Below are 12,442 nucleotides of genomic sequence, written 5' to 3' on the forward strand. Positions count from 1 at the left end.
TTCTGAAAGTAGCAACCACATACAGCACAGCGGGGGAGAAGGAGAAACGGGGATCAAGGCAACTCTCAGGATTCTGATCACACAGTGCGGTAGGGTGGCTCACCAAGATGGGGAAGACTGAGCCAGGGATAGGTAGGACAGGGTCCCAGATCAGGAGCTTAGATTCAGATATGTAAAGTCTGTAACAGCCAATAGAATTGGGTACATTGGTGTGGGAGAGAGGAATTGCTTATGCAAGGCATTGACCTGTGATTTACTTTCAATGTTGGGCTATGCATTAGCTTCACCTGGGAAGGGAGTACTCTAAAGAAACACCAACTCCCAAGTCACATGTCTTAGAGTAGGTAAACCTGAGACCTGGGAGTGGATGCCTAAGCATCAATATGTTTTGAAAGGCGCCCAGGTGATTCTAATGCACTGTGATGGTTGACATCCACCAGACTCAAGATGCTGCCCCAAGGCAGGGACCTCTGTGTGCATGGCAGCCCACAGTGGGCTGAGAAGCCTCACCTTTGTGCATTACCAAAGGAACTCTCCTTCCTGTTTATTTAACATCTGTCTCTGCTTCTTCGGGGTTGGCTGAATTCTGTCTGTCAAAACAATGAACTGCTCCTAGTCTTGGGTGTTCTTGTGTTACCTGCAGTTCCAAACCTTTTGTTGGAAACTCACTTGTTTACAGCAATATCAGTCTCCTGGGAAGCCCCAGGGCTCCTGTCTCTTCCATCCCTTTAGGGATAGAATATTTGCAATCTCCTTTGTGAACTTTGTTTCCAAACAACTCCCAGCATCCTCTGCCTCTGTGTACTCAAAGTGGAAGAAAAAATACATTCAGACCTGTATATTCTTTAAGATCCAGCTCAATTCTTACTTCCTTTTATTATTTTTGGGCACCCATCATATAACTGGCACTGGAGCATATCATGATCAATGAGAATGATATGGCCCCTGAGGTAGGGAACTCAAAATCTAGGGCAGGGTGTCTCAACCTCAGCACTATTGATATTTGAGATGAGGTAATTCTTTATTTGAGGGACTGTCCTGTGCACTGTAGGGTGCTTGGCAGCATCCATGGCTTCTGCGCATGAGATGCTAGCAGCCTGTTTCTGTGGCCCCAATTATGACAACCCAAAATATCTGGCTGGTGTGGCTCAGTTGGTTGGAGCATCCTCCTGTGCACAGAGGGGTAGCTGGTTCAATTCCCAGTCAGGGCACATACCCAGGTGGCGGGTTCGATTCCCAGCCTGGGGTACATGCGGGAGACAACTGACTGATGTTTCTCACATGAATGTTTCTCTCTCTCTCTCTCTCTCTCTCTCTCTCTCTCTCTCTCTCTCTCTCTCTCTCTCTCTCTCTCTCTCCCTATCTTTAGCAATGCCTAAATATCTTTAGGCATTGCTAAAATGTCCCCTGAGAGGCAAAATTGCTCCCAGTCATGAACCACTGCTTTAAGAGGAAGGAGACATTAAACAAATACCCATAAAGGATGATAAAGGTGATGAAAGGGGCATAAAAAGAGAGATCTAATTTAACTTGGCAGGAACAAAGAAATAAGAGCTCATAATGGAGACTACCTGTTCCAGCCCAGAAAATAGCTGGTATTATTTCCATCATCATGCTCTCTCTGATTACTGTAATGTCTTTAGTCTTCTCCAATATCTTACAGCAGCATTCACCAATTGTGTACTATTCAACCAGGCATAGTGTTAAGCATTTGGCATGCCTTATTTCATTTTATTCTCATAACTACCCCTATAACCATAACTGGCACCCCAAACCATTGAAGATTCTCTATATAAGTAAATTGTCTTTTTAATCAATAGCTTTGCATATTAGGCTTGTAAAATAACTAGAACAAAAGCTGAGCCATGCATGGCTTCTACTTTTTCTTTATCCCTTGGACAATAGCCTCTTACTTCATCAATTATCACATACTTTTGGTACTGAAAATGCCTTCAGATTTAATTTCACCTCATTCATTGCAGTCTGGTTTGTACTGTTCAGACCAAGATGGCACACAATGTTAAATCTGAATCAGCATCTAAAGGAATGTCAAGAAACTAAAAATGGTCCAGAGGACACTGAGAAGAATGATAAAATTCTGGAAACCAGGTCACGGGAGGGATGAGAATGTTTAGTTCAAAGCAAATTTGCTAGTATATGATGCAGTCTTCATTTTTCAAGGGCCATCTTACAAAAGAGTGCTTTCTTTATATTAGGTGACTTCCAAGGGCAGAATTAATGCATCAATAATTTTCAGGGAGGCCTATTTGGGCCCAATATAAGGAAAATATTTACAACTATTCACATTGTATAAAAGTGGAATGATTTCCCTGAAGAGGTAGTGAGCTTTCCATCATTGGTGTTATTTTAAAAAACCCACTAGATAAAATAGATAATCCTGGAAAGGGTATTCAGGCATTGGGTTGAAATAAAGTTCATCAATGACTATGTAAACCCTAAAGTGGCAGAATGAGATGTTCTTTCCCCCTCACCACTTTCCACCCCCCCCCCCCCACCCCCCCCAGTATCACAACTGACCTGTAACAAGTGGAGTGGGCCAGGGGAGATCCGTTGCATAAGGCCAGGCCCAGCCTGGGGAACAGGATGCAGTGAAACCCCCAACTCCTGCCCGTTGTCCCTACAGCAATGTTCCCCTAAGATGACTTTCTGGTTATTTCTGTGTGAACACCAACTTTTTATGGCTTATTATAGAAGCTTCTCTCAAACTTTAAGTGGAAAAAGGTGTGGGTGTTGGGTGGGAGAATTCTGAGGAAGTAACTCCCTCCACATTCCAGGGCTTATTATAATCATGCTCAATATCCTCTTTCTAGAGTTGGAGCCTTTTTTTAGCAACCTCATCTTTTGACTATCTGGCTGCCACCGCTATGCTGCTCTGTTTGGCTAGGAATCGAAGGTACCATCTAAGATGGCCCTTTATGTGTGTTATTTCATTCCATTCTGGCAACAATCCCAGGGAGATCTATGTAATGATTATCTCCATTTTACAGAGAAGGAACCTGAGGATCAGACAGGTTAATTAACTTGCCCTGGGTCAGAAAGCTAGTAAGTGGCAAGGCAGGAGCTGGTAGCCTGATCAGTCATTGTCCTCAATGTGTGTCTTAACCCCTGCACCCTCCTTCCCACCCTGAATGACAGAAGCCAGACCTGCACTTAGATGCACATACCTTACAGCTTTGTTTCCAGAGAGGAACGCAGTTTTGGTTTTGTTTCTAATCCCCTTCTTGATGCCCAGGTTTGGTTTGACTCTGAAGGCCACAAGACCTCAGTAGACATGAATCGTTAGAAATAGGTTTAATTGAAACCAGTTGACCCATAAAAGTGGAATTTGGGTTCTAGTTGATCTAAGACAGTGTTGGGCACTGCCTCAAATTAAAATGTATCTGGCCCAGTCCCCAGACCTTGAGTCCTCTGTACAACTATTGTTCAGAGGGGGAAAATATCTTCAGGTGAGGATTAACAAAAAAAAAGGAGGGAAGAGAGTCAGAAGGTAGGGAAAGTTCACTGAGTTATGACTAAATGACTGGTTGGATGAGGCAATGAAAGAAGAGAGTCAAGAACTCTCAAGTTTGTGATCTGGGCTAACTGAGCGGTGGATTCATAGATGGCTGTGGCACCTCTGACTTGGGCAGATGCGGTGGACGGTGTTAGTGTCATCAACAAGGTAGAGAGTACTGGGCTGATGGCAGAATTTAAGGGAAAGTTAGAGAGTGCATCTGGGACATGTGGACCCTGGGACATTCAGGAAGCAGTGGTAGGTGGTCCAGAGTGCAGGCAACAAGTCTGGGCGAGGCATTAGAAATTGATCATCACCAGGACACAGGAGGCAGGAGATGCCATACCTGGAAACAAGAGTGCTGCACAAGACTGTGAGAAATGTAAACATATCCTAAAGGAAAACACAGAGAATTGGAGCATGGGGAAGGGGGGAGATAGGGAATACTGGCATCAGGAGGGTAGACAGCAGAAGATCAACCAGTAAAGAAATCATCAATAAGGGATCAAAAGAACCTGTGGAAAGTGGCTGGCGTGAAGGGGAAGGAGGGATGAGAAAGAAAGGGAATAGACAGAATTGGGGAAAAGGTGAGAACCAGGAAAGTTAAGTAAAAGGATTAGGAGGAAGGATAAGCTTGTCTTAGAAATTCCAAGTTTAAAGTTTCATCCTAAAATCCCAGAAATATGAGTCAGAGGTCAAAAAGAGTGTCAGGTATACAAAACTTCAGATCTGCCGGTCCTCATGTAGTTACCTCAGGAGCAGGAGGGATTTAAATGATAGAGAATGTGGTAAGATAAGGGGTCTAAGGACAGAGCCACCTTGGGGATGGGTAGGAAGAAGAACCTGGATAATCAAGGGACAAAGAAGTGGGAGAAACACGTGGAAATGCAATCTCCTGGAAGGCAAAGGAGGCTATGTCAGGAAGGAAAATACGGTCAGCAGCGCCGAGGTGGAAGTCACACTCTGGTGGCTAGGAGGGTGCAGTGACCCGTGGGAGAGCAGTTGCAGCAGCCTGCTGGGCGCAGAGGATGTTCTGTTTGTGCCACATCCTGGGTAGGCAGAAGCACACTTAGAACCAAGTCTTCACAAAGCCCTGTGCAGAGCAAGCCGACAACTTAGTCACTGCAGAACAATGGGCCTGGACAACTCAGCCAAGTCACTCTGCCCTTTCTACACAGGTGACCTCAGCAAAAAGAACCAGCAGAGATAAGTACCCAAGGAAGTGGGCAGATTGGGACAATGACCGAGTTTTGTCCAGCCAGTGACCAAACACGGGGGAGGACACGTCACTGGCTTGGTTCATTTACTCAGGGCTCACGCACTCATTCACACTGTGCTGGGACTAATGTGCTCAGGGCCTGTGAAGGGGGACAGGGTCATAAAAAAGACCTGGTCCCTGCCTTCAAATAGTTTACAATATACAGGGGGTGTCCTTTCATTCCATGAGAGTTTTCCCAACCAAAAAACTGAAACTCACAGTCACAGGCGACAGCATGGCAGTTACTAGAGGAAAGGTGGGGAGAGGGGTAGTAAAAGGTAAAGGGGAACACATATGTGGTGACAGAAGATGATTTGACTTTGGGTGGTAGGCACACAATGCAATATACAGATCATGTATCATAGAAATGTATCCTTGAAACCTATATAACCAATATCACCCCAATACATTTAATTTTTAAAAATACCCCATCTAAAATGCCTAATAAAATCACCATTCAAACTTTTACAAAGTGACCCGGGTTAGCATCAACTGTTTTATGATTCTCTGCAAAGACCTAGGTAAAGCTTAAACTGAATGAAAAAAAGGATATGTGCTCATTTTTAAAAATTCTGATAGACTGACTGGATTATAGGCTTACTATGGACTTGAATTGATTCTTAATTATATACTTCAAGGACCTCTTCCCTTGCAACATTAACCATCACTTTGCTGCTTGTGTTTCTCCAGTCTTTTTCTCCAAATTAACCAATGTCTGCTTCTCTATTTCCACCTGCCCATGACTTTCCACCTGCACTGCCCCCTTACTGCCCTCAAACTCACCATATGGCATATCTCAGATCATCATCCCTACCCCTGTCCACAGCATTTCCATTTTATCTCCTCTAACCTGCATCTCATCCAATCGCCAAGTTCTGTATCAGCAAAGTCTATGCACATAATACAGGGTAGGGCAAAAGTAGGTCTACAGTTGTTTACATGGAAAATAATGTAATAATTAATAAATAATAATACAAGAATAAATTGTATTTTGCATACTCACAACTGTAAACCTACTTTTGCTTCACTCTGTATATGTTCAACATTTCATATCCTGGACACCTTTATAGGCTACTAGTAACCATGGCTATGACACTAATAATTACAGTGGTTAAGAGCATGCCTTTGGGTGGCAGATGGGTCTGATCTGGGTTTAGTCCCATCTTTGCTATTTACTAGTTCAGTGACTTTAGATACATAGTTTTTTTTTAAACAATATATTTTTATTGATTTCAGAGAGGAAAGAAGGGGGAGAAAGAGATAGAAACATCAATGATGAGAGAGAATCATTGATTGGCTCGCCTGCATGCCCCCTACTGGGGATGGAGCCCGCAACCTGGGCGTGTGCCCTGACCAGGAATCAAACCATGACCTCCCGGTTCATAGGTCGACGCTCAACCTCTGAGCCACGTTGATTGGGCAGACACATAGTTTCTTCATTCACAAGTATGCAACTTATTAAGGTTGTGAGAGTAAAATATAAAATGTATGTAACAGAGATGTTATTTCTTTTATCCCATAGTCCACTGTAAATGTTCATCCATTTCAATAATCTAACGTAAAATTCCAAGTACACCAGCTCTAGCCAATTTGGCTCAGTGGATAGAGTGTCAGCCTCTCGGACTGAAAGGTGCCAGGTTTGATTCCGGTCAAGGGCACATACTGCAGTTGCAGGGTTGGGGTGCGTGCTGAAAGCAACTAATCCATGTGTCTCTCTCACATCAATGTTTCTCTCTGTGTTTCTCCCCCTCCCTTCCACTCTCTCTCAAAAAATAAAAATAAAATATCCAAAGGACACCAAATCTCAAGCTGATGCCAACAGTATTAAATTTTAGAACCTTAATTAGACTATTTATTAAGTTTCCGTAGGAGTCACCACCCACCTAGGACCCTTTGTTTGCAACATGAAAAAAGGACCTTCATGTGGAATCTACTGAGCAACATAAACTGATGAACAAAATAGATCCAGAGACATAAGAGCATAGAACAGACTGCAGAATCTCAGAGGGAAGGTGAGGGAGTGGGGGGGGGGGGGGGGAAGAGATCAACCAAAGATTTTATATGCATATATGCATAACCCACAATAGACAGTAGGGTGGTGAAGGCCTGGGGTGAGGGGTTGTCGTGGGCTAGAAGGGGTCAACGTGGAAAAAGGGGGACATGTAATACTTTCAACAATAAAGATTTAATTATTTTTTTTAAAAAGGACCTCCATCACTGCACCCAGTTTTGAAAATTTCAATTAAAAATTATCCAACTCAACAAGTTTTAATGAGTGCTAGCTGTGTGCATAGGAGTTGCTTGACCAATTATCCTGAAAGACCGTGTTTTCCCTTGTTAATTCCTAAGGAGGTCCCTCTTTTGTCAAGCTTTCCCCAGCCCCACATAGGAGCTGTGCCCACCCTTGAGCTCCACCACGCTTTGGGGATGCTCCTGGAGGTGCCCTCTGTACCCCAGGGCTCAGCTATGGCCGAATCTCTCCCCTTGGACTGTGATGCCCTCCAGGTGTGTGCCCTGTTCACAGTAGATGCCAAATCAGAAGTTAAACCTCAAGGTGGGTGAGAAAGAATGAAGGGGCCAGGATGAAAGGGCTGAGGGTGGCAAATCAAAGTTATCTTTGCATCTCACTGGGGATTGAGCTCACAACCCGGGCTTATGGCCTGACCAGGAATCAAACTGTGACCTCCTAGTTCGTAGGTTAAGGCTCAACCACTGATCCACGCTGGCCGGGCCAATTTTAGAGTCATTTTAAAAATTAAATGGCCCCTATAGCTTCAGGTATCTTGAAGACAAATATGTGTTCAAACACTCTGTGCTTGTTTATTTCTTCTTCATACTATGATTACATGTTTCTGAGACAAAAGACCTTTGAATATCTTAGAAAAATGAAATAAGTAACTCAAAGAAAAGAAAGTTGTTGTTTTTTAACTTGTCCTCGTAATTGTCCTACAACTGGGTCCATAGATAAATGGACTTAATCTTTTTAATGTGATCCCTTTTAAAAATAATTAGCTAGTCAGAGAGAGACAAATAATATGATTTTACTTATATATGAAATCTAATGAGAAAAATAAACAAAACAAAAAATAGAAACAGACTCAGAGAACAGACTGACAGCTGTCAGAGTGGAGGCAGGTTGGGGGGCTGGGTGAAAAAGATGAAGGGACTAAGCGAAAACAAAACAAAAAAAACAAAAAACACACCTTATAGACACAGACAATAGTATGGTGATTACCAGAGGGAAAGGGAGGTGGGGGGAGGTAGAAGAAGGTAAAGGGGGGATAAATGGTGAGAAAGAATACTTGACTTGGGGTGGTGAACACACCAAACAATATACAGTGATGTATTAGAGAATTGTACATCTGAAACCTATATAATTTTATTAACCAATGTCACCCCAATACATTCAATAAAATTGTTTAAAAGAAAAAAATATATACATTATTATTTAGGTACTATAACTAATTAGAGAAATTTTAGGGAAAATATCTAGAGGAAAAAGCATCCAAGTACCCTAATCCAACCATTACAAATTATTTCCTTCCAGTGTTTTGTTGTTGTTGCTGTTGTGTGTGTGTGTGTGTGTGTGTGTGTGTTTTAATTCATATGACATGGTTGCAATCTTGCTCAAACACCTGGATCTCCTGCATGTTTTTCTTTAGCCCAGTTTTCCATGGTATAACACAGTCCTGTGGTTGTTATTTTTAAATGTTACCCATTTTTCTACCTAGAGGATATACTATAATTTGTCAGCACTTTTTTAAAATAGATTTTATTGATTTTTTACAGAGAGGAAGGGGGAGGGATAGAGAGTTAGAAACATCGATGAGAGAGAAACATCGATCAGCTGCCTCCTGCACACCTCCCACTGGGGATGTGCCCACAACCCAGGTACATGCCCTTGACCGGAATCGAACACGGGACCCTTCAGTCCGCAGGCCGATGCTCTATCCACTAAGCCACACCGTTTAGGGCAATTTGTCAGCATTTTTATTGCTTTTGATATTTCTCTGTTGCAAATAAGACTGTGCTGGACAACTTTGTGAATCTGACAATCTGTTTGGCATCTATCCTTTTTACATATTTCAGATTATCCCTGTAAAAGAAATTTCCAAATCTTAAATTATCAAATAAAGATATAATATTTATGTGCATTGCCACATTTCTCCCAATCACACCAGTCACTAAAATGTTTACCAAATTGTAAGCCATCCTGAAACAAAGTGTATTCCAAGTTATAGTGACTTATTTTTTAATAAGTTCTGAGCTAACTAAACGAATTCATTTTAAATGTCTCCATTTAGTATAAAAGTCTTGAAACCTTTAGAATTATATTGAACCTATGGTACTCCTCATGACAAAAACATTTCAAAGGGATGTTTCAATCCCCCTAAAACAGGGGTGGGGAACGTGTGGCCCACGGGCAGTATAAAGCCTGAGAAATCATTTGATCTGGCCCTGCCAAGGCATTAAGGATGAGTTAATTAAACGTTTGATGAAATACAGCAGGCTGATTTTTCAGTTGAGAATTTGTATGGCCCACAAATGATGTTATAAATATCCAAATGGCCCTTGGCAGAAAAAACGTTCCCCACCCCTGCCCTAAAATGTATGTACTTCCTTTATTAATTCTCCGTTTTCGAATTGTTAAGGTTTCATTGAGGGATTAGTCATTGGGCTTGAACTGCCTAATTGAATCAGTCATTTTCCAAACCACTAAACACAAGTCAGGACATTTCAGTATTTTGTGAGCTTTTCTGCTTGCCTACATCTGCAAAAGTAGAAGGTAAAGAACATTGACAAGATAATGAAGCCGAGAGAATTCCTGTTTTCTCTGTTCCCTTGAAGTTTGCCTGAGGGTATCCTAAGGTTTAGAGTTCTTATTTATTCACCTTGGAAGTGCTGCTCCCTGAAACTGATTTCCCCAGAATGTTTGGACCTCCAGGAGGTCATGTCCCATTAGCATCAACCACAGCATTGTTATTACTTTTTTAACATGCTTAATTGCTGCCTTCTTTCACACAAGTGGAAACGTACAACAAATAAATTCGACCTGGAATTATTCTGAAGACCTTGGGTACTTGCTAAGCACACAGAATGGAAGGATTGACTGTTGTTATATCTTTCCCCCAGCCCATCCAGGGAATGCTAGTGAAAATGTAGAAAAGGCAGCCAATCTGCTAGATGCATGATTCCAGGTGATACCGGACATTCATGTAGATAAACATCCCATTGATCCACTGAGTTTTCTACCTTTGAATTGTCTGAGGTTTTTTGTTTTGTTTTGTTTTGTTTTTGAAGAAACGTGTCTTCCGCCACTTCAAAACTCCAACAAGTGCCAACTTGCGTTTCATGTTAAGGGAGAATTTCATCATTGGATTAAAGTAAAAGACAATATAGACAAGCCACTTTAGAGTCTGTTTCTCTGTGAATTGGGAAAAACCTCTATTTGCTTCCATCCACACCTTGTGTTTGCCTTCACCCCTAGCTGGTGTAGCCGCAGGGTGTAGGGTGATGACATCCCAGCAAATGATTCTGTAGTTAATGTTCATTCTTGGCAGGGTTTTTTCTGGGTTAGGATAATGCTGGGTAATCCCACGGAAAGCCCTATCCAAGCGCAAACTTCACAACCAAACAAACCAGTTTTACAAACCACAGGGATTTAATTCGGACTCACACTTGCAGCGGAAAAAGAAAAGACAAACGAAGAAAAAAAGCTGGCAGCCCAGCTAACAAGCAACTGCCTTCAGACACACTGCCAGCTTAACCCAATTGAGAAATGCTAGCAGTCTAATGATAAATATGAAGTCAAACACTTAGATGAGACAAGGTTCTTGACCGCAGCCCATCAAACTGCAAAGTTGCCAGCCTTGGTAAGTCTCTTCTATACAGGGGTGGGCGAGAGTAGGTTTACAGTGGCTTGTATGGAAAACAACAACAACCATGCAGGTTATGATTCTTACAGTATCTTTATTAACTCAAAAGAATGTCACAATGCAATTGTAAACTTACTTTTGCCCACCTCTGTATTCAAAAGAAAAAGAAAGACAAAACAAAACAACCCAGCAAAGCTAAGGAATAAGAGCCAAAGTCTAGAGCACAGCCAAACATTAATCTCAGAGCAAAATTCTGTTTAAGCCTAAAGAAACCTAGGGGACTTTCCTGGATACAGTGAAACAGATGAAATACCATAGGTTTGTTATTAATATTTATCCCGGGAAATTAAACAAAATCATGGTTTAGATGCACTTCATCTTCCCCGACCCTCTGGAGTACACCTGAAGAAAACAAACCAAAAACAGTGTCGCGAAAACCACTTGGAGATGTGCCTTCATTTACTCCACACCAAGCGTTTTCTCTTTAAACCGAATCTGAAAATGTCTCTCTAAGGCAAAGCCAAGTGCCAGATTCTGCCCTGAGTGAGAATCGCAGTGTCATCCACTTACCTGTGATTAGCACAGCCTTTTGGTCCACAGGTAACAACTCTTGACCAGATAAGTAAATACTCAGGAGGAAGCATGACAGGGAGAACAGGATCAAACTCCAGAAGAGGGACAGGCTTAACAGGCAAGCCCCTCCCCAGAGGCCCACCAGCCAGACCACCTTCCTCCCCACCTGTCCTGGACTCTTGAGCTTGCAAAGAACTAGTCCTCCCAGGGCTGCCGTGATAGCCAGGCAGAGCCACGCTGTCTCAGAGGAGGAAGTGCTCATTCTCAGAGACTCTGCTGCACCTTTTTGCGCTCAGGACAAGTGGAGTTAAGCTGGCTGGAGGCAGCCTGGGTTATATGAACGGAGAGCCAAGAAGGGAGGGGGGAAAAAGCCCTGACACATTTTGAATGAGCCTGAATTAATCATACTCATACAGACACATATTTCCTAGTGGGTAATTTAAACCAGCATACAGTTGGATATAAATGCCAGAACACTTCCTATTTGATTGCTCCCCACACACCCACTGCGTGCATGACATCTACACGTTCACACCCACAATAAACACGCATTCGTTTTTTAATGATCTCTGGAGAGAGAGCCAGTTGGATAATTATTGACAAAATTCAGTCTGAATGGTGAATTACAAAACCTCTAGCTCCTAGAAAAATATGCTTCTTTAGGAGCCTGTGATGTGTCTGTTTGTCCAGCCCTTTTCCTGACTTGTGTGTGTGTGTGTGTGTGTGTGTGTGTGAGTGAGTGTGTGAGAGAGAGAGAGAGAGAGAGAGAGAGAGAGAGAGAGAGAGAGAATAAATCCAGACAACCAGTGAGGTTTGGAAAATGGACCCTGGAAGGGGAAGGTACCACTGATTTTTGTCCATGTCCCTGCCATCTCCCACCTGAGTCAGGCTGAAGGGTGGATGGATGGAGAGGGAATAAAAACTAGAAGAAGAGATTCATGGCAGATGAAAGTGCTTTGGTCATGCCAGAGGAGAGATATGCCTGGGCGAGATAATAACAATGAAATACAACTAATAATGGCCCATACATACATATCAGTACGTATTTATGCCAGGGATCATATTTAGCTACTTATCCATTTATTGTATGTGTATATATATATATATATATATATATATATATATATATTTATTTCAGAGAGGAAGGGGGAGGGAGAGAGAGATAGAAACATCAATGATGAGAGAGAATCATTGATTGGCTGCCTCCTGCACGCCTCCTAC

At 42.4% G+C, this 12,442-nt stretch overlaps 1 protein-coding gene across 2 annotated transcripts in view; it reads right to left on the bottom strand.

Moving 5' to 3' along the window:
* HSD17B2 (hydroxysteroid 17-beta dehydrogenase 2) overlaps positions 1-11,652 on the bottom strand; it is a 55,315-nt gene extending 43,663 nt beyond the window's left edge. The window contains exon 1 of one of the 2 annotated variants that reach the window (XM_054710446.1): positions 11,219-11,652. In XM_054710446.1, coding sequence (XP_054566421.1) covers positions 11,219-11,483 — 265 coding nt within the window. In that variant the 5' untranslated portion in view covers positions 11,484-11,652. The remainder of the gene's footprint in view (positions 1-11,218) is intronic. The other variant, XM_008139705.3, reaches the window with a different exon arrangement.
* Positions 11,653-12,442: the final 790 nt, after the last annotated feature.

The sequence above is a fragment of the Eptesicus fuscus genome, chromosome 21 (assembly GCF_027574615.1).
Source record: "Eptesicus fuscus isolate TK198812 chromosome 21, DD_ASM_mEF_20220401, whole genome shotgun sequence".
Classification (NCBI taxonomy): domain Eukaryota; kingdom Metazoa; phylum Chordata; class Mammalia; order Chiroptera; family Vespertilionidae; genus Eptesicus; species Eptesicus fuscus.